The sequence below is a fragment of the Fusarium oxysporum genome, chromosome I (assembly GCF_013085055.1).
Source record: "Fusarium oxysporum Fo47 chromosome I, complete sequence".
NCBI classification, from domain to species: domain Eukaryota; kingdom Fungi; phylum Ascomycota; class Sordariomycetes; order Hypocreales; family Nectriaceae; genus Fusarium; species Fusarium oxysporum.
The window spans coordinates 2,611,732-2,633,043 of NC_072840.1; the positions used below are offsets into that span (position 1 = coordinate 2,611,732).

At 47.8% G+C, this 21,312-nt stretch overlaps 9 protein-coding genes across 9 annotated transcripts; 5 read left to right on the forward strand and 4 right to left on the reverse strand.

Annotated features, from left to right (window-relative positions):
• Positions 1–482: 482 nt before the first annotated feature.
• FOBCDRAFT_3344 (uncharacterized protein) lies at positions 483–1,124 on the reverse strand. The gene has a single exon (XM_054702774.2). The coding sequence runs from the start codon at positions 926–928 to the stop codon at positions 602–604; it is 327 nt and encodes a 108-aa protein (XP_054558749.1). The 5' UTR covers positions 929–1,124; the 3' UTR covers positions 483–601.
• Positions 1,125–4,450: 3,326 nt separating this feature from the next.
• On the forward strand, positions 4,451–5,301 carry FOBCDRAFT_211263 (uncharacterized protein). Its single transcript, XM_031181630.3, has 3 exons — positions 4,451–4,658; positions 4,758–4,996; positions 5,101–5,301. Exons 1-3 carry the CDS (start codon positions 4,539–4,541, stop codon positions 5,237–5,239), a joined length of 498 nt encoding a protein of 165 aa, XP_031042398.1. The 5' UTR covers positions 4,451–4,538; the 3' UTR covers positions 5,240–5,301.
• Positions 5,302–6,625: 1,324 nt separating this feature from the next.
• FOBCDRAFT_151765 (RS15_PODAN 40S ribosomal protein S15) lies at positions 6,626–7,779 on the reverse strand. The gene is made up of 4 exons (XM_059608357.1): positions 7,562–7,779; positions 7,313–7,389; positions 6,901–7,197; positions 6,626–6,845 (listed from the first exon to the last, which is right to left on the reverse strand). The coding sequence occupies exons 1-4, from the start codon at positions 7,574–7,576 to the stop codon at positions 6,776–6,778; spliced, it is 459 nt and encodes a 152-aa protein (XP_059463822.1). The 5' UTR covers positions 7,577–7,779; the 3' UTR covers positions 6,626–6,775.
• A 987-nt stretch (positions 7,780–8,766) lies between these two features.
• Positions 8,767–9,273, reverse strand: FOBCDRAFT_194860 (uncharacterized protein; the record flags this gene model as incomplete). The annotated part of the gene is made up of 2 exons (XM_059608802.1): positions 8,767–8,951; positions 9,117–9,273. 2 exons carry the CDS (start codon positions 9,271–9,273, stop codon positions 8,767–8,769), a joined length of 342 nt encoding a protein of 113 aa, XP_059463823.1.
• A 286-nt stretch (positions 9,274–9,559) lies between these two features.
• Positions 9,560–11,172, forward strand: FOBCDRAFT_3358 (uncharacterized protein). The gene is made up of 2 exons (XM_031181636.3): positions 9,560–10,215; positions 10,264–11,172. Exons 1-2 carry the CDS (start codon positions 9,761–9,763, stop codon positions 10,928–10,930), a joined length of 1,122 nt encoding a protein of 373 aa, XP_031042404.2. The 5' UTR covers positions 9,560–9,760; the 3' UTR covers positions 10,931–11,172.
• A 1,251-nt stretch (positions 11,173–12,423) lies between these two features.
• On the forward strand, positions 12,424–14,073 carry FOBCDRAFT_235358 (amidase signature domain-containing protein; the record flags this gene model as incomplete). Its single annotated transcript, XM_031181637.3, has 3 exons — positions 12,424–13,566; positions 13,637–13,880; positions 13,970–14,073. 3 exons carry the CDS (start codon positions 12,424–12,426, stop codon positions 14,071–14,073), a joined length of 1,491 nt encoding a protein of 496 aa, XP_031042405.3.
• A 633-nt stretch (positions 14,074–14,706) lies between these two features.
• Positions 14,707–16,489, forward strand: FOBCDRAFT_255463 (pyridoxal phosphate-dependent transferase). The gene is made up of 4 exons (XM_059611166.1): positions 14,707–14,894; positions 14,949–15,058; positions 15,378–15,754; positions 15,820–16,489. The coding sequence occupies exons 1-4, from the start codon at positions 14,788–14,790 to the stop codon at positions 16,216–16,218; spliced, it is 993 nt and encodes a 330-aa protein (XP_059463824.1). The 5' UTR covers positions 14,707–14,787; the 3' UTR covers positions 16,219–16,489.
• A 306-nt stretch (positions 16,490–16,795) lies between these two features.
• On the reverse strand, positions 16,796–18,506 carry FOBCDRAFT_313929 (FAD dependent oxidoreductase; the record flags this gene model as incomplete). The annotated part of the gene is made up of 4 exons (XM_059611960.1): positions 16,796–17,011; positions 17,073–18,053; positions 18,121–18,281; positions 18,406–18,506. 4 exons carry the CDS (start codon positions 18,504–18,506, stop codon positions 16,863–16,865), a joined length of 1,392 nt encoding a protein of 463 aa, XP_059463825.1. The 3' UTR covers positions 16,796–16,862.
• A 507-nt stretch (positions 18,507–19,013) lies between these two features.
• Positions 19,014–20,934, forward strand: FOBCDRAFT_255465 (uncharacterized protein; the record flags this gene model as incomplete). The annotated part of the gene is made up of 5 exons (XM_059611167.1): positions 19,014–19,297; positions 19,388–19,473; positions 19,604–19,885; positions 19,950–20,228; positions 20,420–20,934. The coding sequence occupies exons 1-5, from the start codon at positions 19,125–19,127 to the stop codon at positions 20,932–20,934; spliced, it is 1,335 nt and encodes a 444-aa protein (XP_059463826.1). The 5' UTR covers positions 19,014–19,124.
• Positions 20,935–21,312: the final 378 nt, after the last annotated feature.

Genomic DNA, 21,312 nt, shown 5'->3' on the forward strand with positions numbered 1-21,312 from the left:
GTAGCGGGACGGAACAGGAACCGGACACCCGCCCGCTCGCCCGCAGAACAGGGGCTTGATGGCGCTGAGCCATAGCCGACCAAACTCGAATTTGAGATGAGGGATTCGCCTGGATAATACAATACAATACAATGTTTTCCATCCTGATCAAATTTTTATTGTTCTTTGGCTATTTCATCTTACTCAGCTTATTGCTGTCAGTCAACGATTGTGGTTCTGATTCATCTGTACACCCTTGCCCCAGCTCTTGGTTCGGTACCATTGACCAGTCCTCCGGTTCCATCTCATACCAGTAGAGTGGCCCTCACCGGGGTTTTGTGCCTGTGGCACTACATACGAAATCAAGTGTGTAGAATAAAATAAAATGATGTGATGTGATGTGATGTGAAGCAAGTAGAGCATTGATGAATGCTGTCCGTCCTCATGCGCCTGTGATCCTGTGCCGGTTGCCCGTGTCATACCCATATCCATTCCCAGATGCACTATTTTTGTGGAATTTCGTTTCGTCGTTTCAATTTCCCTCAAGATCTTACATAAATAAACGCCCTAAATGTCGATATCGTAGCAAAAGCCACCGTCGAGGTGGTCCATGGAGAATGTCTTAATGAGCCGCAGTGTGACGGGCTACTCCAGGTCCCGGATATGCTGCTGCCTTTGCGATGGAGTGATCGTAGAGCCTTGCACCAGCTGAAGCCGCTGCCGCTGCAGCAGCAGTGGTAGTATCCTCGAGAGCATGTTGTGCGAGTATCGGTGTAGATAGTGTCGCCGTCGCCGAACATAGGTTACATAGCTCCATCTGAGGCTCAGGGGTAAGGCAGTAGAACGGGCTCGAGCATTTACGAGCGCAGCGGGTGAAGTCGATGACCGTCTCACCAAGGCTATGGCGGCAATCCTTGCATATCCGCTGGGCGATTACGGTATGGCACATGTTGATGAGATGTGGTTTGTACAATGGAAGAATATGTAGGGGGAAGTATGCAGTAGTATGTGGTAAACGTATGTAGGCACGTTGTATTTGTAGTTGCAGTATGTAAGGATGGATGGAAGGGAGGGATGATATGTAAAACGTTGGGATGTGGAGGCAAGGTGCTTCTTAGAAGTAAGGTTGTTGATAGATAGCCGTGAAGCTTAATAAAGAATAATTTTTTGAAACGTTCAAAAGACTGGTTATTTAGCTGTAACACAGATATGGTGAGGCCTCGTTGTGTATCGACAACGTAAGCACGCAGAGGCGCAGCTGCGAATTTTGTTTATATTGTTGAAGGAGGCTTGGACGTATCTCAGGCATAGGTAGAAGGTGTGTCGAAGATTGTTTTTATCCAACCAAACAAACAGAGAAGCAGGGCAGGATTCCAGGGGGCTCCAGGACCCTTTTTAACCTTTCGTAAATCTTCCGTAAGATTCAACTAGAAGTCTCGGGGTGTAAGTACCACGAGTGACAGTTGCATGACGCACGTAGGCAAGGTAGTAGCCGTTGGGACAATAGAGTTAGGCTTTGATCAGAAAAGGGAGAGGGAAACATCCAGACAACCCGATGGCCAAGTATGTGTTGTGTGAATGAATTAGAGAGACAGCAAGGGGAGACAAATTGGAGGGAGTATGTGTGTGACCACAGAACGCCATCATATGACTGTTCATCTCCTTAAAGGGAATACTCGGAACAGAATTGGGGGACGTACAAACCACTTGCTATCGACAGACAAGGAAGGCAGTTGGAGGATGAAAGGGTGTGTGTTGAAGAGCCAGCGCCAGCTCAGCATTAATCGTCTGGCCTCAAGAAATTGTCAGCCCAGAGGTCGTGAATTGGTAGGTTGAAAGGTCTCATTCAGAGCCCAGACTTTTTTGTTTTTCTGAAAGCGTGTGCCGTGTGCCTTCTTCTGCCAATAACCAAGAGGGAACGATGCATCGGTGACCAGCAAAAAGAGCTTTCCCCGCATTGCACCGTCTGCGAACATCCAAAGGCAAATAGAGCCTTGACTAATAAGTTGCAAGGGATGATACGGAGGTTACCTTGGCTCAGAAGCTACTGCAAGGATATGCAATCACAATGAGGCACTTTATTGCAACTATGTCCCCCATCAGCGGGTATTCTCGCCTTTCTGACAAGAAGCAAAAAAGGGCACGGTTTTGTCTGCGGCTTTGGATAGGACGACACGCGTCTCGGCTTGTCTTGTCTTTTCCCCTCTCTTGACTCCATTCCTGGGGGATTTTTTTCGCGGGGAAGGTCTCTGATAGGTATGGCCAAGTATGATCCATTGTAACTAAACTTGGCGCGCACACCAAGCTTAGCATTCTAGATGGGCTTTTGCCTCTTACACGCATAACCAGGGTACCTTTTTTCCTTCTATCACATGGCGTTTCATGATCTCTTATCATGAATGACCTGACTGGGGAGCTTGTACCAGTATTTTCACGTCATGCCTCATCATGGCATCGTGAGTAACATTGTGCATATCGCTTCGTCAAAAACGATACCTGACAAAGGGCGTCCTATGGTTTGCTGCAAGATGTTTGCCCCTTGCTGCCTGTCAAAAACACGGGATGATGTAGAATCTACGTGAGACAGGGGGAAATCGTCCGCCTGCAGGTTTGTACATACGGTACTTCCAAAAGTCAACATCCAACAAACAACCAGCATTCTCCATTGCTTCCATCGATTTCGTTCCAACGTAAATCACCGGCCCAATATCTCCGCCCATCATGCAATAACAATCTCGATCAGGTTTCACAAAGGAACATGGCTCTCAGCTGATACATTTGCCTGATGCCCACTTAATCGAGATCTTGAGTATCAGCCATTATTTGTCTTCAAAGGCTCCATCTTCCGTCATCAGGAAAACCATTTAACTTTGTTAAGTCTTATCATTACGATGGTCACTCAGAACTATGGCGTGGTCCTGCATGAAGCCAAAGCACTGGAGTGTCATCTTGATCGAGGCGCCGCATATGCATTGCACCTCTTCCGTCATATTCTAGACCAGCCATCTTCATTGACTTTTGTCCCAATTGGTCTCCCCGGATACTGCTGAGTGGCCCTCTGAGCTTGCTATGGACGAATTGGATGAGCCAGAATCTCCATCTCAACTGCCAGGATTTGGAAGAACGTTCATGACCGCTTCGCTGGCTCCATTCAATCCATTGACTGACAGCTCAGAGCAACCTCAAATTGATCTGACAGGCTTCATGTTGTCACTGTCTACTATCAGAGAACGCCAGAAGAGGCATGACACACACTTTGGGGCTAGTCACGTCGATCTTGCTAAACCTTGTGGTAGCTTCAGCCACTTCTGATGAACAGGTTTTGGATTTATCCTCCAAAGCTTTTAATCATAGCTGGGTTCATCAATTCTCTTGTGATGATGTTCGTAGTACCGGAGAAAGTAATCCAGGCTACCGTTACTGCGTTCCACTTTGGCAGCCTTGGGAGTTCAGAAGGCTAGATCTTCGCCATTCAACCCCCGAAAGAGCAGGGCTGATCATATGATCTTGCTCAGGTATGGTTCATAGCTAGAAATGTAGAGGAAACGACATCGAGGTCGACAGCTTTAGAATCTGGAGTTATTGATTGATTTCCATTTCGGCTCATTTCGTCCAAACTTGAGATGGAACCAATGCTCAACAACCGGTTATCCGACAATTGTGTGCCAACCGCTTGACTACAAAGTGATACAATAAGTTTCGAGCAAGGCCGATGAGCTGCCAAGGGACGAGAAGAGATGACCAGAATCTTATCACTAATAATGCGCTGATTGACGTATATCGCAAAATGTTGTGCTAAGTTATATGAAACTGATATCGCTCCCGGGTAGGTGATGCTTAAGTAGAGAAATTGCGGCGCAAATCGAGGAACCAGCTCTTGTCGCTTACAACGATGGATGAGGTATAAGCTCTGGATTTATCAGCTATATGTCATTTATTGCTACAGAGGTGTCGGGGGTAGTAAAGCTTTGATATGTTAATATTCTTATGCGCGCTCTCTGGTTCTTCGGCGACTTTGAGAAGGTAGAGAATCCATCATGCTCTTAAATGAGACCCAACCGTCACATACCTGACAGCCCCCAAAGACAGACATTCATGTCACTGCTGGTTAAGTATAAGCCCATGAGAAAACATAAGAAGCCACAGGAGAGCAGCATACCCGCGGAAACATTTACAAAAAGTGTCGACTTCTCTTCTAATAATATATATATGCAAGCCTCGGGGAGCAAGAAAACTTCTGACATTAAATCAAGATGCTGAGATAAACTGACATAAGGGCTTGCTGAGATATGTCAAATTACCTAAGTCTTTTTATCACTTAAAAAAGAGGTCATAAGTTTTCTTGCTCTTTGGCAAGTTCTGTTGATTCTGACCCCATGCCATGCTCGCAATGGAGTAGCCAATGGTAAACATCTATAATCCAATTGGCCAACCACTTCAACTGCCTTACGTAAACACCTGGGACCGGCGACAACCTCACCTGTTGATCTTGGTGCGGCTTCTTCCCACGAGAGCCTCACAATCAATCGCTCAATTGAACGCTGCCCAACCCGCCCAACATGTTCGTCGCACGACAGAGGGTAGCCGGCGCGGCTCGCCAGCTGCAAAGGACGGCGCGAACCTACGCCTCCGACGCCCATGCCCATCACAAGGCCCCAGAAGTCAACGAGTCGTTCAGCGTATGTCAAGTTACACTAGCTTGCACCACGGAGCCCACGCCGACACCAAGGCACTTGGATGGCTTCAATTGAAAATATTATACTGATTATGGTCCCTAGACCGGTTCTCTCCTCGCTGTCGGCGGTTTCTTCGGCTCCGTTCTCGTCTACCAATTCGTTCCTCAGGAGGGCGAGCAGTCCTCAATCCTCAGCCTCATCGACAAGTACACTTCCCGTGGAAAGGACTGGGAGGATATCAATGCGCTTCACACAAAGGCCATGGAGCAGGCTGGTTACGACCGAAACCTTTTTGAAAACGGCGGCAACAAGCACCGGTTTGTTGATGTTGCCTATCCCGAGTTCGTTCACCTGATACCACTGGCCGTTAATTAACGGAGGCTGCCACCTTCTCCCCAGTGACGGAAAGTAACTGCTACAGAGCCATTACTAACCAGAGAAACAGGGCCATGACTTCGTATGCTCCCCGAAACAATGTCGCTGGCCACCTGGCCAACATGGACTACGTTGTTGAGCACTACCGACAAAAGCATATTCAGGAGGAGGAGCGGAAAGCGGCCAAACTGGCACAGAAGGAGGAATAGGGTTGTAAACTAGCCACGAATCGGACATACCTATGAATTCATTTTTCCATTGAGTTATTAAATGCAGTTTCCTCTTGAATTTGGTCCTACCTATGGAAGCGAGTTTCCCTCATGTGCTCTTAATATCCATTGCCAACACCATTCCCTCAAAGCACTTACCCTTCGACGGCGCTTGGACCTTTGCAAATACTCACCTACCTTAGGCTGAGCATTATCCATTCATCTAGCGAAGTCGAGTTACGCTTTGCCATCTCACTTCTTCCAAATACTTTCAACAATAATTCATTAACATCAATCGCCATCATCATCCGTCTTGGATCCAAAAAGCCTTTTTCTAGTTCGAAGTTTATCTCAATAGGAAACTAGCAACATGGCGGCCAACCAGAGCGGCTGGAGTGATGGTGGTAAGAACAAAACAAACAACCTGTGATAAGATGCTCACACCATTGCCAGAACGCATTGTTCAGCAACCACGTGCCGGTGAACAAGCCCTCGAAGACACAGACCCTGCCAACTTAACATGAAACTCACAGGAGGTTCCTGTATCGACTAAAGAGGAGAAGAGCCCGCCGGCAACGAGTTCTCATGATGTGAAGCCTGAAATCGACATCGAAACTCGCCAGACAGGAATCAAACGCAAACCTGGAGTTTTGGCCTTTCGTGACCTTCCTCATGGCCACGAGATCATCCGTGCAGAGCAACCAATATTTGTTGCTCCCTACGACGATCCAATTTCAGTATAGAATCAGAAGGATGTTGATCAACGGAAAGAGCTTACAAAGGCTTTTGCTCCCTTGCGCAAAATGCGGCGTTACAATATGAACGCAACAGAATCTGTATGCCTCTACAAGTTCAAACGAGACTGCGCCTTCCAGGACCCTTCGGGTACCAGGGTTCTTATCTATAGTTTGGTTTCCAACATCAACCATGCTTGCCCAGACTGTGCACAGGCAACATTCCTTGTTGCTGAAGCTTACGACATTACGGTGACGCTTGTCAAGGATGTCAGAGCAAGCGAGTAGATATTCATTGACTTCGGCGAGGCCCGATCACACTTCGACTGTTCACTTTGTAACACCAGGGAACCTATATGGAAGAGGCGGAAACGCAAAAAAGACGGACGAGACACGAAAAGACGAGGGGACACTGACGGAGAGGAACCACAAAATTCGTGAATGGGTACCGGTGCTCAAAGGATTTTTCGCAAATTTTGACCTGCGCAATATGTTCAAGCGCTCCAAACCACGAAGATGATGTCGTGTAGGACTCGAGACCGAGACTTTTCATTTCAGCAAGTTAGCCAGGCCAAGAGGGGAAGGGTATGTGGAACATGAGGTTTCTAAAAGCATTATCACAATTATCAAGTATCAGCGGTAGTCGAGGGTATTCATCAAGCGGACAATGCTCCTTTATTGTACTAATCATGGTACCCATTGTCATCAGTGTTTTTGATAGATGTTTTGCCCATCTACCAGAACCAGTCCTTTTCGCCCAAAATGTCCATGAATGCAGAAACCACCCGAGACCGCAACCTTCTTACTTGAGGGGAATGAATCGAGAAGAGTGCGTGGCACCAATACCGGGCCTACCGTGCTTGACAGGCTTGCTGGAGGGAGGTTAGTCACATTTTCCCTCGTTGGTGGTAGACGGTGGAAACATACTATGAGATAGAGAACTCAGCCAGGTAGTGACCAACCATCTCAGGCTTGATCTCGACCTGGTTGAACTCCTTGCCGGAGTAGATGCCAATGACACTGCCAATCATCTCGGGGACGACAATCATGTCTCGGAGGTGGGTCTTGACGAGGTCGGGCTTCTCGTTGGGCTGAGCCTCCTGCTTAGCCTTTCGGAGCTTCTTGATGAGACCCATGGGGCGGCGCTTCAGGCCACGGTTGATCCTGCGGCGGGCACGAGCGTGGACAACATCGCGAAGCTGGTCAGAGGAGAGGTCGAGGAGCCTGTGGAGGGGAGAAAAATCAAACATCAGCATGGAGTCCGTTCGCTCGGGGGTGCGTCCTCGCAGTTCTTCATCTTCCAGCATCGAGGCGCAGAAATCGTGCAGTGGCAACATACTGATCAAGGTCGATTCCTCGGTAGGAGAACTTTCGGAACGCTCTCTTTCTCTTGAGCTCGGCAGCCTGCTCGGCGTCCTGTCATCCGGAACACAAGTCAGTCAAGCTCTTTTTGTTTTGTATTCTCTCCATGTCTCCAATATCGTCATCATCATCGTGGGTAGCGGGCGGGAGTCGAGGAAGCCACGTCGGCGGCGGGTGTATGTTTTCTATTTCCAGAGGGGAAGGGGTATATCGAGAGCACACGTACGTATTCGTCAGCCATGATCGCGGTGTTGTGTTGTTGAATTCGCTGAGCGGAAAACTGATGGCCTGGCTGGGGTCGATTTGAAGGCGGTTGTTGCAACAATCGCTTAGGCGCACAGGGAAAGAGCGATGTAGGGTTCTTGCCCTTCGCCCCCTCATCACGTGATCCTTTTCAAAACTGTGATTGTGGAAATCTAGGTAGGTACGTACCCTGATCCTGACGACGGAAGAAATCTGCTCCGCGGTTCCGATATTTTATGGGGATGCGAAGCTCTTGCATTGTCTCAGGGTGAATTAGGTAGATACACCATGTCTCAGTCTGTTCACATCGATAGCTTCCAGATTATGTAAATTGAGATGGTAGTGACAATGTTATGTGGCCGATCATTGTGTTTTAGTGAAGACATCCAAGTGGAATGTTCTCGACCTTCATAGCACAGAGGTCCATTGCAACAACAACAGTAGTTATACGACATAGTGTAATGGACATCACATTTAGATTCTGTACAATGCCATGAAAGGATAGCGTAGACTCGACGAGACCGGTAGTTATCTTGAATCTTCAACTCCCGGTGAGCTTGTTGAGCTGGCACTTGATCTTCAATCATCTAGCCGTATAAGTGGTTGCCCTGGCTGCCTGGCATGTGCTGCTGTAACCTTATTGGCAGTTTGCTGTCACCAGCCATGGTCTCTCGGCAGCCAACCGAGCTTCTGAGCAACTCTATTCCCTTTTCCCTCTGCAAATCGTCTGAGAATAGACGCTAATTGGGATAAAGAAGAGAACAAATCCAGCCAAGACTCGCGGCTCGCCTTCTTCAGCGCATCTTATGATTATTGATTCATTGTCATCTCTTTATATGGTTTCGTCCTACATTGGCGGTGCAACGCCAAGAGTATCAAGCTTACTGGGCGTTGTGCTTTGACAGTCAATTGACATTCATTTACTTGAACAAGTCAAGCCAGTTTCTCTTCAGTAATAAAAATGTAAAAGTGAGTTGAGAAAGTAGAACGGTGAATTGATCTCATGACTGATAATTACGGCCAAGACGGAATTTCCTGCCTTTTTATCTAGGGAATGGGATTGGTTACTCTTGGTCGCGGCTTGGTGTGCATGTTCCAAGACTTCCAAGCCGGCGTATTCGGCACAAACCAAGGCGGCCTTCATTTCCCGCGTCAGAGACTCTCAAATGCCCAGAAATTCGATACTCATCAGCCAAGACCGTGGCACTGGGGCCAAAAGGCTCGGCTTAGGCTGGACGAGTCCACTATGATGAGCATTGGCCCTCGTAAGCTACTGGGCATGGTCATGGTCATTGGGCCCCTCCCCAAGAGAATCCATTCGACCACACTTCCGCAGTAACCTATGACGGCTTGCGCGTGTCTTATGATGGAGGCTTGACGATGACATTCAGTATAAACATATACCTTATTTGAACGACTATCCGTGACGACCACGACGGCGACCATGGGCTGTAGCTAGGGAGAAGCTCACCTCACTTGGAGCTAGGTACTACTATGTACTACGACAAGAGGACAAGGCGGCAATGCCCAGAACTCACAGCGGTCAACGTGGACGTGTTTCGGTGCAATCCGGGCCTTGGCGTTTCTCGGCACCCACCCGTGATAAGATTTCGCCAAGCCTTCAAAGGCCTCAGAAGGGGGAACACCAACGCTACTGTACCCGTCTTCTCGCTGCTGCTGCTGCTCGGCAGGCATGCTATGGACTTGTCTGCTGTCTGCTTTGCTTTGCTTGGCTGGTTCTTGTCGTTTCTTGGGTACGAACCTTTCCTTTCCTTTCATTCATTTGTCACCATTTCTTGTCTTTCCCGTCTGTGTTATATATCTATCCCCATCGGTTCGTTCCTCTACAATACCTACGCCTGGATGGCCTTCGACATTGTCAGAGACGCTGTCCTCGATATTCTTCACGCGCGTCTTCTTGTCTGCAGCCGAAATATAGCCAAGTCTGCGCGAAACCCCACACTGCAGATTGTCTGCCCAGCGAATCTTTCACGCGCCCTTTTATCCAACGAGAACGCAAACTACTGGTCGTATTGCCGGATGGACAAGAGTGACGATCGTCATTGATACGCCGAGTTGACGGCAAGCAAAGCACTTGTGGTGCGGCTTGTAGTCGAATCGGCCTGGCATATAAGCTTAAAGTTGTTTGCAATTACTGCAATTCCTTGTAATCACCAAAACCATGTCTTCTTCGGCCGAGGATGATGAGTCCACATCATCTGGGTTATCGTCAATAGCTTCCGCCGCGCCATCATCAACCATCTCCCTATCCGACCCAACGCCTGCTCCGACAACACTTGTGATCGCACCTAAGCCTACCAATGAAGACGACCTCGATGATGACGGGATATTCCCACCGATGACCACACCTTGGACCGGACCCGTTGATTGCACATGGACTTACGATGCAAACAAGGTACCGAACTCAGGTTCTGATGGCCTCGCAGCAATGCTTGACTTGCAGCCAATTGCTGGAGCTAAGTCATTGTCTTGCTATCCTGATGCCATGTTCGATAAAGGCCTTACAGGGGTTTACAGTCCAGGCACATGCCCTCATGGATGGACCACCGTATCACTGCGCGTTGATACTAGTGAGAACCGGGACGACGAGACAACGACAGCTATTTGCTGCTCATCGTAAGTCATGAGGGAAAGTGTTTTCACGTACCATTCTAATTGCAGTAGGGAATACACTCTGGATGGCAATTTGTGTAAACGTTCAGTTTCATCCGTGTTAGCTGTCCCTTACACGTACAACCAGACAGCTCAGACTTATGATGCTGTGTCTGACACACCAACGACTTTATATGGTGCAACAATTGCTGTTTATACCATCAGGGCTCTGTTCAAGGATAGCGACAAAGATGCACTTGGTCTCAAGGATGAGGACGATATCCCAGGTACTGAGCATCATGGCCGATCCTTGTCCCTGGGCGCGCGCATCGGTATTGGTGTTGGTGTCGCGGTTTTTGTACTGCTTGCGCTAGGAGCACTTGCCTTTTGGCTCATTCGAAGAGAACGACAGAAGACGGAAAAGAGACGAGCACACGAGCTCGGCGCGGTGGGAAGCATGCGTCACACCTCACCAGGACCAGGAGATAATTTTTACGCCGCTGCGGACGCCATCCATCGACGTGACAGGAGCCGCCAGACCGCAGAGCCACCACCAGCTTACGAGGCTGCTACGGACTCAAACAGTATGACCGAAAACGATAGTCAGCTAAGCGAGGATACGGCGACACGGGACGAGGAGATCAGGGCGTTGCAAGTCCAGAAAGAGGCGATTCAACGCCGTATAGAAGAGCTGGAGCGTTCTGAGACGCAGTCACAAGAAGATAACCGGCGAGATTAAGACTAGAATCAAGTGCGAATGGTCGAATTCTGGAAGCGAGAAGAGAGCGAGGGATCATGACTTGGACGGGAAACGGCCTACACACCTATGATACCACTTTGCGCGGCCGTAGCATGTTGCTATGGGCTATTTTGCTTTTTTAACTACATACAATCATCTTACAGGAGGAAATATCCGAAAGTCTTTTTTTTGGAGTACGGCGGTTGGGTGGGAAAACATTGTTAAAATCCATACAGTTTAATACCACAGTCTTAAATTCTTGATTTACCAATGCTTATAACAGAAGTTTCCTCCCCCTTTCTTGTAATTTGTAATAGAGTCAGGTGTTGATGCCAAAAACCCTATAACAAGAGTCATTATGTTAGTTTTGACAACAGTGTTTGGCTCAGGGGGCTTGATAGAGTAGGTGAAGCGTAGTATGAGATGGACAAGGCACATCGGCCAGATTCATTTATGACTAATTTCTCAGACCATGCTGGAAACCACCCAAGCAGCGCGCTCACAGACTCCTTCATTAATAGCCAAGAGGAGGCAAGAAAACCTAGAACCTCTATCCTAAGTGAGAAAGAGGCTTGGGTAAAGTTAATGTAATTTAATATAAATTTAGTAGACCTCAGATTAGGTATTTCCAGCACCTTAGTTCAATATCAGATGTTTCTTGCTCCCTGTGGACAGCTTACATTGGCAGTACATTGCCAATATTCACGTGAATAGCCTTGACGTTGTAGTAAGCCTCCAAGCCTGCCTCGCCTAGTTCTCTACCTATGCCACTTTGTTTGACTCCGCCGAAAGGCACTCAGAAGTGTGAGTCATTGCTGCTGTTCACCCATACCATGCCAGCCTCGATCCTACGGGCGACGTTGTGAGCCTTACTAATGTTCTCTGTAAAGAGCGCACTGCCGAGGCCATATATCGAGTCATTACCTGAAGATGGCTAGGTACGTATCTCGAAAAACCCTCCGCCGGTGGTTTTTGTGATTGTGGTGATTTGACCTTTCTTCTGAACTTGATGGCTATGTCTCATTGCCTACATAATAGGATGATCAATCGCATTGCGGTCTATCAACGTCTCGCGTACGGAATATTTGTTAGATGATGGACCAACACGGCTGGTTGCTGGATGGCCAGGCTGGATTACCGATGTGTGAATGTAGGGAGTTGGATAGAAGCAGGCTTGTTTCATACGATTCCCAAGCAATCGCGAACGAGCTGCCCGGTCTCTCTCCTTCACGTACTTGTTAATACAGGATACTGACTCTGTTGAGCCTTTGTTTCTTTCAGTTTTCAATCTAAGTCCCGATCTGCTATTCCTTACATGATATTCAATACGCATATTTACTCACTCCGGCCAGAAACATGACCAAAACCGCCACAGCAAGACACTGTTTGGCTCTTTCAAACCTGGTGAGATGTCAGCAGCTCAACGTCAATCTGAGAAGGAGAGGATCATACAGGAGTGGCCAGAGCGGATACTAGGGACTCCAACCCCTCTCATGCCTCACTTGACAGTCACAAACGTGGTAGAATGGCCTTACAAGAGTGGTCAGCTGAGTGCTCGACAAATCGAAATAACGGATTCTGAACCAAGTCAGCTATTGAAGATGTTGGCCTCTGGGGCTTGGACGGCCCAGGAGGTTCTTCTGGCATTTATCGCCCGGTGTATCATTGCCCATCATCTAACCAATCCACTAACCGGTCCCATGTTTGATCAAGGTTTCCGCCGAGCTGTAGAGCTCGATGATTATCATCGTAGAACAGGCAAGACTGCTGGGCCGTTTCATGGGTTGCCAATTAGTTTGATAGATGTTTTCAATATCCAAGGAATGCCGACGACTCTTGGTTTTGTTGCCCGAGCAAATGCACACCCCGTACACTCTGGCGAGTTGGTCAATCGACTCTCAGCGGCTGGAGCTATATTTTATTACAAGACGAATATTCCCCAGTCTCTTATGTCTGGAGAATGCCATAATTTTCTTTTCGGACGAACAGCGACACCGTATAACACTACCTTGTCCGCAGGAGGGTCAAGCGGAGGTGAAGGCTCACTAATAGCGCTTGGAGGCAGCCCTCTAGGAATTGGAAGTGACATTGCTGGATCGATTCGCACGCCGGCAAACTCCAATGGCGTATACGGCTTATGCCCCACGAATGGTCGATTACCTCTGCATGACGCCGAGCAGTCGAACGCTGGGTATCTTATCAATGGTGTTGCAGGGCCATTGTCAAAAAGCATTGACGGGCTGGAAGTATATGCAAGAACATTACTATCTCTGAAGCCATGGGAGTGGGATTCTGCATGCGAGCGACTCCCGTGGGATGAACAAGTCTATCAAGAAACCCTGCTCATTGGACTGAGCGGGAAACGACAGCTCTGTATTGGCTTCGTTGCAAATGACAGGATAACCACCCCACATCCCCCTATTGAACGAGGAATGAGAGAAACGAGGGCTACTCTGGAAAAGGCTGGAGTTCAAGTAGTGGATGTCCAGCTGTTCGACGGAACGGAAGGCATGTGGGAAATGATCACACGTATTTTCAGTGCAGATGGAGGGAATGCATTCAGAGAAGAGATTGCCAAGTCTGGAGAGCCCATATCCGAGGATATTGAGCTCGCCAACCCACAGGATGCAATGAATGTACGCCAACTTCTTGACCACGGGAAGAAGATCCTGAAAAATTTGGCAACATATACTTAGCAGGTGGCAGAGAACATCATCCTTGACCGCAACAGGGCGACCGGTAGATGTGTTCGTCCTACCTTCAGGGTGCCGCGTTGCCTCTCCACATGGAACCATGAAGTACTGGCTCTATGAATCCATTTCCAATATCCTCGACTGGACATGTGCTACAATTCCTGTTGGACATGTTGACCTTCTCAAGGACCCAAAGCCCAGCAATGGCGGGGACTTTAAGCCTCTGTCGAGTTTAGATCGCGATAATTGGAATCTATGTAAGTGTTCCTTGAGGGACGACCCTTCAGAGACCTCAGAGGCCACCCCTTTCCTTACTCGTGTGCCCCTGTGCTGACCAACGATACAGACTCCCCTGAGCTATATTCAGATGCTCCTATTTGCCTTCAGGTATCAGGGCAGAAATTCACGGAAGAGAAGGTCTTGGCGTGCTTGAGAGTTATTGAAGCATGATTGCTAGCATCTAAGCAGGTGGCACGTAATTAATATGTATAAGGAGAGTAGCCAGTATAGAGTGGCATGATCTTTGCTCTAAGTAGGAGAGTTACTGGGACGGAACGGCCAACGGCTGGACCTGTCACATCTTGCTTTCCAATATAATGGGATTTCCAATATTCGAATAAACATTGGCTCCAGGGAGAATCTCTCTAGAATATAATTTACAAAAGCCCTTTTAAATACACTCTTGTGGCATCTTCAGTGTTCACGATCTCTGATCATAATCATCAAGAGACTTATGTGAATGAAATTGCGACACGTGAGGTGCTTTCGGCGATGACAGGCTCCCAAAGAAGTCCATACAAAGCAAGATCGTAATCTGTCAAAAGGACCAGGATGCGATGGCTTCCAATCCACTGCGGTGCAGCAGTATTATGCCGACGGATGAATTCCTTTGGACTCATGTGACTTGCCGTCTAGAGGCTACCCAGAAAGATGCGGTTTGCCTACCTCCCTCTCAGTACAAGGCAAAGTTTGGTAGGAATGCTTCTCCACAGAATATACTCCTGGTGATTCATAAAGCTGATCACGTAAAGTCTCGGGTTTACTCCTGCATAGGCAAATATATATGGTCAACTGTTAGTCTATCCTCAAGATCATTCAACCTCATATACTCCCGCCAAGTTAATTTGTCCTTAAACGTCTGATGTGGACCAGGATAGTCTTCCAATGACCCTGACTATGGCTACAAATATTGTGGTGATCACGGATGCTGGTACTCTAACCCCAGAGATAAAGGACGAAATCGGAGCATACGGTGATATTTTTGGCTCAAGGTGAGCCAGACTATCTCCATTGCCAAAAGAATCATTTCTCACAATAGTTTATAGATCAGATGTCAACGCACCAATCGTGGCTGGTATCTGGGACCTTTTTAACAGAAAGACACCAACCGAATCATGTACAGAAGAATGGGATGAAATGAAATACGTCGTAAAGGGTAGATTTGTCCTTCTTCAGTTTCTCCTTACTTGCCATGGCCATCGACTGGCAATTTCATTGCTTGATAGGCACTGGCGTAATAACAGATACCGTCACAAACCAATCCTACGAATTGAAACCTGGAAGCCTGCTTTGGGTTCCAAAAGGCTCACGAGCCTTGTTCACAAAGTCGAGAGGCCTTTCAACCATTTATGTTGAACAGAGACACGGCGAAGGGAACTTCAAAACGGGTAGCGAGGCCAAAGCATCGTGCGACTTGCGCAGCAAACTCGCTACATTAATCGACAACTTCGTTGCCGAGAACCCTTAATCTCTAGCCTCCCATAAACGAGCTCAGGGGACTCTAGCTGACGGAAACACGCGCCCAGTTCTTCATGGAGACCCGTTTGTGCTTTACATGGAGGGCGGACAGGGTCCTTATCTATACTCTGTCGACAAGAGAGAGTATCTGGACTTTGTATCAGACTATTCGGCAGCGTTCTACGGACACTCGAACCCCGCTATCACTGAAGCCATCAGCAGTGCCCTGTCTACTGGCTTCAGCCTGGGTAGTGTCACCCGTAAAGAGTGTCATCTTGGCGAGCGCATTAAGAGAAGATTCCCGAGTATGGAGAGAGTTAGGTTCTGTAATTCTGGCAACGAAGCCAACACCTACGCATTAGTTACAGCCACGGAATTCACCGGCAGAACAAAGGTCAGTGCAGAGTCTGCGGAGGGCTATCCCTGGGGCCTTGTGAAACTAATTTATTCTCTTCCTAGATACTGGTGTTTGATAATGGATACCACGGCGATACCCTAAATTTTGGTTCAGGGGACAACAAATTAAACTTACCTCACGACTTCATTTTTGGTACCTACAACAACATAGAGGCCAACCAGAAGCATACATCATCAGATCTAGCAGCTATCATTGTCGAACCGATGCTTTCAGCAGGCGGTCAGATTCCCGTTACTCGGGAGTTCCTCTCCTTTCTGCGCAAAACAGCTGACGTAACTGGTGCAGTTTTGATATTCGATGAGGTTGTGACATCTCGCCTACACATCAATGGACTTCAAGGATTCCACAAGATTATGCCTGATATGACAACTCTTGGAAAATACATTGGAGGGGGCGCTCCGACATCATGGCTCTCTATGAGACGAGAACTCGGAAACTGAGCCACTCTGGAACATTCAATAACAATGTTTTCACTATATCAGCTGCCCTGGCTGCAATTGATCTGGTCTCGGAGGACGAAATTCATCGCGCCAACAAACTGGGGGACACTATTCGAAACAAGATCCCAGAGATCTGTGCAGCGCATCACCTTTCTGATCTTAGAATTACTGGCTTCGGAAGCGCCATAGGACTACAGTTTCTTCGTGTCGATAGGGACCTGCTGAAGGGGCTTTTCTTCTATCACATGTTACAGCATGGGATTTGTATCGGCCGCAGAGGTTTTCTTTTTCTGAATATGTGCCACACGGAGGATCATGTTCAGCGTTTCCTGACGGCGTTTCAGAAGTTTGTAGAGGAGTTCAAATAAAGTAATTTGCCTTCGCAGTATTGCAATGATAGGCAAACTCAAGCATTGCTTCGCAATTGTACATGCATTTTGCTGCTGGGTTCATAAGGTTCTCAAGGAGGCCTGCCCTCATGATTATGGCCTTTGAAATAGAAGTTTAGGCGATATCGGAGGCGAAGGAAGGCATGTTTATTATCGAAAGAGCACCATGTATAGTTATTAATCAGATCTACAATCTCACAAACTCTATTAATATACCTCCAGTTTCTTGAGAGTCTATCTTGAACTTCATGTTAACTATGCTATGTTATCCATGATCTCGAGGTCTATCGGGTCTTTAAGTCGTGAGGTCAAATTGAAATAAGTAGTAGGAACACGGGGATCAGTTGGTTCACCAAGAAACTTCTCACAAAAAGCCTTACAGCTCAGAAAAATGCGCGCCATCCCTAAATTACCTTCATTAGCAAAGAAATCTTTTCAGTTATCTTGCTGGACTGTTAGACCTACCATGTCCGTGATATCCACCAGCCAGATATTGACCAGGCTTGCCTGGAAGTTCTCCCAAAAACGGAAGAAGATCCTTACTCAGGCCCATGATGCCACTCCAGGAGAATGCCACGGCACCTTCAGGGCTAGTTCCAGAAGACTCCCTGGACTCTTCCCAATCTCTGAATATTTCAACTGGTGCATTCAAAATGTAGGACTCGACTTCAGACACGACATGACGGTCATCGCAGTCACCGAAGCCGCCTGAGAGACCTTTGGGATGAGCAACCTCGCCACCGCCCCAGATAAGGTACTTTTCAGGACCTGGTCTTTGGATGAGATAGTCGTAGTTGTCATTGGATATGAAAGCAAAAGATGTCGTGAGAGGCTGGTCCATGTAAGCCGGTGGGGGCGTGATGGCAGAAACATGACCTTTGAGGGGGATAATTCGCCCATCAAGCTCAGGCAGGAGGTACGAAGCATAGCCGTTGGTTGCATGAATAACCTTATTTGCCATCACAACCCCTCGGGGTGTTGAGACCTTCCAAGGTCCTGAAGTGTCGGGAGAGACACTTGTGACAGGGGTATTGGTGTGAAGACTTAGTCCCAAGTCGAGCGCCTTGCGTAAAACGGCGATTGCGAGTTTATGTGGCCACAGACTGGCAGCTGGGAAGGTGATGGCTCCATAGCAGCCCTTGACCCGTAGAGACTCCTCAGCTTCTGCTTTGCTGAGGACGTTGATATCGGAGACATCGCCACCAGATTCTTTGAAGCCATTGTACGATGCCAACCCGGTTTTCCAGGACTCTGGGGTCAGGTAGACGTCGGCTGAGCGATACTGTACCAGATCAACTTCCGCAGCTAGATTATTCTCTTGGATGAATTTTGCGGTTTCTTGATAGTTGACGGCTTCAAATTCGCACTGAGCCTTTGCAACATCAGTACCATGTAAGAGAGAGTACGATGTGAAGCCACGATAGCAATCGGGCTTTATATGGCCGCCTAAACAGAGGAGAGGTAAGTACCATACGGTGATAATTCATTGATCGGTGTGACGTCTGTCGCTCACCATTTCTTCCAGTAGCACCACTCGCTGCGTTGCGGGCCTCCAAGATGACTACAGACTTTGGTCTGTTTGGTGAGCTGGAACTGAGCAACTGGTGGGCGATGAAAGCACCAGACAACCCAGAGCCGATGATAACAACATCAGCAGAGGTGGGGAATTCAGCACTATGGTTATGATTCCAGTCAGTTCGATATTGATCTAAGCATAAATCTTTCGCATCTCCTCACTAGCAAGACTAGATCCAAAGATTGTAAAGCTTGTAAGGGCTATTCATAGGCTACTGCTTACGATTGGTAGTTACTGATCATCGGGTCTGGCTTGCTCTGCCAGAAGGACTTAGTCGGATTATCAACTGGCAGAGACGCCAGATAACCTGTAGGTGACTGCATGAGGTTGGGTTGGTTTGAACTACCTCGGAAGTGACCGGTGAAGTAAGAAGCTGAGATAAATGATATTGAGCCCCTGAGAAAGTGTTCTCGTTGAGCAGTTGCTAATGATACTGTTGTCAATAGATAGTCGTCTTTTATCTGGGTGGCTAACTACAAGGTGTTGATATCGTGCCGTAAACCGATGCCGAGATTATGATGGATACTTCGTACCACGGGAACAGTGCGTAGGCTGCCAAAACCATTCGACGGCCTATTTATGCGTATCTTGTTCTCGACGATCAGGACTAGCGCATATCTCAGTTGAAGCTATCTATCTAGGTATGGATCCAATGAATGATTACCCCGCGGTCAGATACAGCTAAAGCAGGGTTAGGTGATACCTGAAAGATAACTGTATCTGGGGTATGCCTATCTACTGCGATTGGCCAACAATGTTCTTGATCTTGTCGTCTCTAGATGATATATATCTTCAATGGTACTTGGGAGGCTTGTTCTCTGATCAGAGGGATAAATTCATCCCGGGCCTTTCTCTATTCTATCATTTGTCTCTATTGACTTTTCTTCAACTTGAATAAATTCTCAGCACTTTCAGTTTGAATCGAAAGCTGGTAACTCACCATGGCATCTATACTTGATAGAGACCCTGATGCCGACAAGAAGATGGACCCTCGCAACTCCATCGCGTCCGACTTTGCTGAAGATGCTGTTGTTCACGATTTTGGTTACAGCCCCTCATATGCAAGAGTCTTTCGTTCTCTGGGCGCCATGTCACTCATAATGGCTATGGCTCCGTAAGTCACCAAGTTGCCTCTACTCGATACTCGTGATGCTTGCGACAAAGGCCCGATCAAGTATTTACTGAAGACTAACAATAGTCATAGACCCATGTGCGGCATCTTCATAGCTGTCTCTTATCAAATAAACTATGGCGGCTATTGGGGACTGACTTGGTATGAATATCTCTTATGTAAATTGGTCTGTAACTCAAACAATGAGGACTCTGCGCTGACCGTAAATATTCAGGGGCTGGTTTATCCCTTCATTCCTTTTCCTCCCATGGGCTCTCACAACCGCAGAGTTCTGTTGATCGATGCCAGTCAATGGTGCCAACTATTGGTGGACAGCTGCACTCGCACCTCCGTCGATATCCCATCCTCTGTCTTTCATCGCAGGCATGGCCAACATCATGAATGCCCTTACAAGCATTGCCAGTTTTGCTTGGGCATCGTCCAGTTCCATCTGCACCATCATCGGCCTCTTCACCGGCTGGATACCGACCAATCCTATCATCTTTGCGGTCGCCATAGGTACCTGCGCTGCATGGGTTTTCACGACATCTATCAGGATGGATACAGCCAGCCTTGTTTTCATCTCCTCGGGTACGCTTCCAAACCTGCGTCCTTTCATCTCATTCCTTATCATTTTATTGACCCAGAGTAACAGCAACCCTTGTTCTCGTCTCCTCGGCCTGTTTTGTCATCGGACTCCCCGTCGCTCAAAAGACCCAGGGTATTCCTTTTACTTCTGCCGCTACCGTCTTTGGAGACTACACCAACTACAGTGACTGGGGCAGACCTGTTTCTGTTCCGTTCACCTTCTTTTGTGCCGCATGGGTCATTACTGGTTGGAACGCACCATCGGCCGTGGCAGAAGAGACTCATAATGCACGAATAGTTGCACCTCGCTCCATCATCAACACGTATTGTCTACAAGCAGGCAGGGGTATGCTATTCTGTATCTTGTTAGCTTTCTGTATTACCGACATGGAAGAAGCGGCATCTGACCCTGCGTAAGTCTCTCATTTCACTAGTGAACTGGTACCGTGTTCTGCCTGGCAGCACGAGACGTTACCCATATGTGCAAACACTAACCGGCTCCCTTTAGCGGCTACGCTGCCTTTACTCTTCTAATAGATCGCTGGGGTCTCAAGGTCGCGGGAGCTTTCCTGCTTATCATCTTCCTGAACACCTCTATCGGTGGCGCGGCCGTTTTGGTCATGATGTCCTGTCAGACAGCTGCCTTTGCACGGGATGGGGGGATGCTCTTCAACGACAAACCCTCATACATCTCGCCCCGGATCAATATGCCAATTTATACAACGATGTTTCTCACGATTGGCGGCATGCTTATGCTATGTCTGGGATTCTCCCCTATTGCTTCCGAGACCATCTACTCCCTTGGTGTCATTGCGATCATGGTATTGTACGCACTACACATGATATTCAGAGTCTTCGACAATGGACGATGGGTTCCAGGCCCGTGGAATATGGGCAGATTTGGCAAGCCTGTTCATGTCTTGGGTTTCTTGACGGTCGTCTATATAATGATAATGGAATGCGTCCCCCCTCTGGGAAATTGGACTGGAGCGACGCTGAACTATAATTGGGCCGTGTTCTTGGGTGCTGTATTACTCTCTACCCTCCTGTGATTTTTTCATGGCTCCCGTTCTTACAAGGGGGTTAACCAAGAAATGCTGAGGGTTTGGAGAGAGCAAGAGCATGACCGTGGTTTGAACCAGGAAGGTTCTGGCGAATCCCGTAGCGAAACATACATTGAAGGAGTGAAGCCTTAGGCGTTTTCATCGTGAAAGATGAGCATTTCATTTTCTGTCAGTTTACTCTACTGCCTGATCCATTGCTAGCTATCTAGCTTCCAGTTTAAATCAATATTTTTATTTACCTCTTCTCTGGTCATTTCAATCATACACCAGCTCTAGGTTGTCCTTCCCAACAAGCTCGAAACAGCAATATGAGAATGCTGAATTCAAGCAATGGGTCTCCAGTGAGTTCTTCTGCTTAGGTGTGGT

What these genes read in the sequence shown, in the direction of transcription:
- FOBCDRAFT_3358 (XM_031181636.3), top strand. Translation starts at nt 9,761, where the DNA reads ATGTCTTCTTCGGCCGAGGATGATGAGTCCACATCATCTGGGTTATCG. An exon ending in ACAGCTATTTGCTGCTCATC is followed by an intron (nt 10,216 to 10,263) that starts GTAAGTCATGAG and finishes TAATTGCAGTAG; the next exon opens with GGAATACACTCTGGATGGCA.
- FOBCDRAFT_255463 (XM_059611166.1), top strand. Translation starts at nt 14,788, where the DNA reads ATGACCCTGACTATGGCTACAAATATTGTGGTGATCACGGATGCTGGT. An exon ending in AATGAAATACGTCGTAAAGG is followed by an intron (nt 15,059 to 15,377) that starts GTAGATTTGTCC and finishes CTTAATCTCTAG; the next exon opens with CCTCCCATAAACGAGCTCAG. An exon ending in AATTCACCGGCAGAACAAAG is followed by an intron (nt 15,755 to 15,819) that starts GTCAGTGCAGAG and finishes TTCTCTTCCTAG; the next exon opens with ATACTGGTGTTTGATAATGG.
- FOBCDRAFT_151765 (XM_059608357.1), bottom strand. An exon ending in CGAGGAATCGACCTTGATCA is followed by an intron (nt 7,198 to 7,312) that starts GTATGTTGCCAC and finishes TCCCCTCCACAG; the next exon opens with GCTCCTCGACCTCTCCTCTG. An exon ending in GCTGAGTTCTCTATCTCATA is followed by an intron (nt 6,846 to 6,900) that starts GTATGTTTCCAC and finishes ACCTCCCTCCAG; the next exon opens with CAAGCCTGTCAAGCACGGTA.
- FOBCDRAFT_3344 (XM_054702774.2), bottom strand. Translation starts at nt 928, where the DNA reads ATGTGCCATACCGTAATCGCCCAGCGGATATGCAAGGATTGCCGCCAT.
- FOBCDRAFT_211263 (XM_031181630.3), top strand. Translation starts at nt 4,539, where the DNA reads ATGTTCGTCGCACGACAGAGGGTAGCCGGCGCGGCTCGCCAGCTGCAA. An exon ending in AAGTCAACGAGTCGTTCAGC is followed by an intron (nt 4,659 to 4,757) that starts GTATGTCAAGTT and finishes TATGGTCCCTAG; the next exon opens with ACCGGTTCTCTCCTCGCTGT. An exon ending in GTTGATGTTGCCTATCCCGA is followed by an intron (nt 4,997 to 5,100) that starts GTTCGTTCACCT and finishes CCAGAGAAACAG; the next exon opens with GGCCATGACTTCGTATGCTC.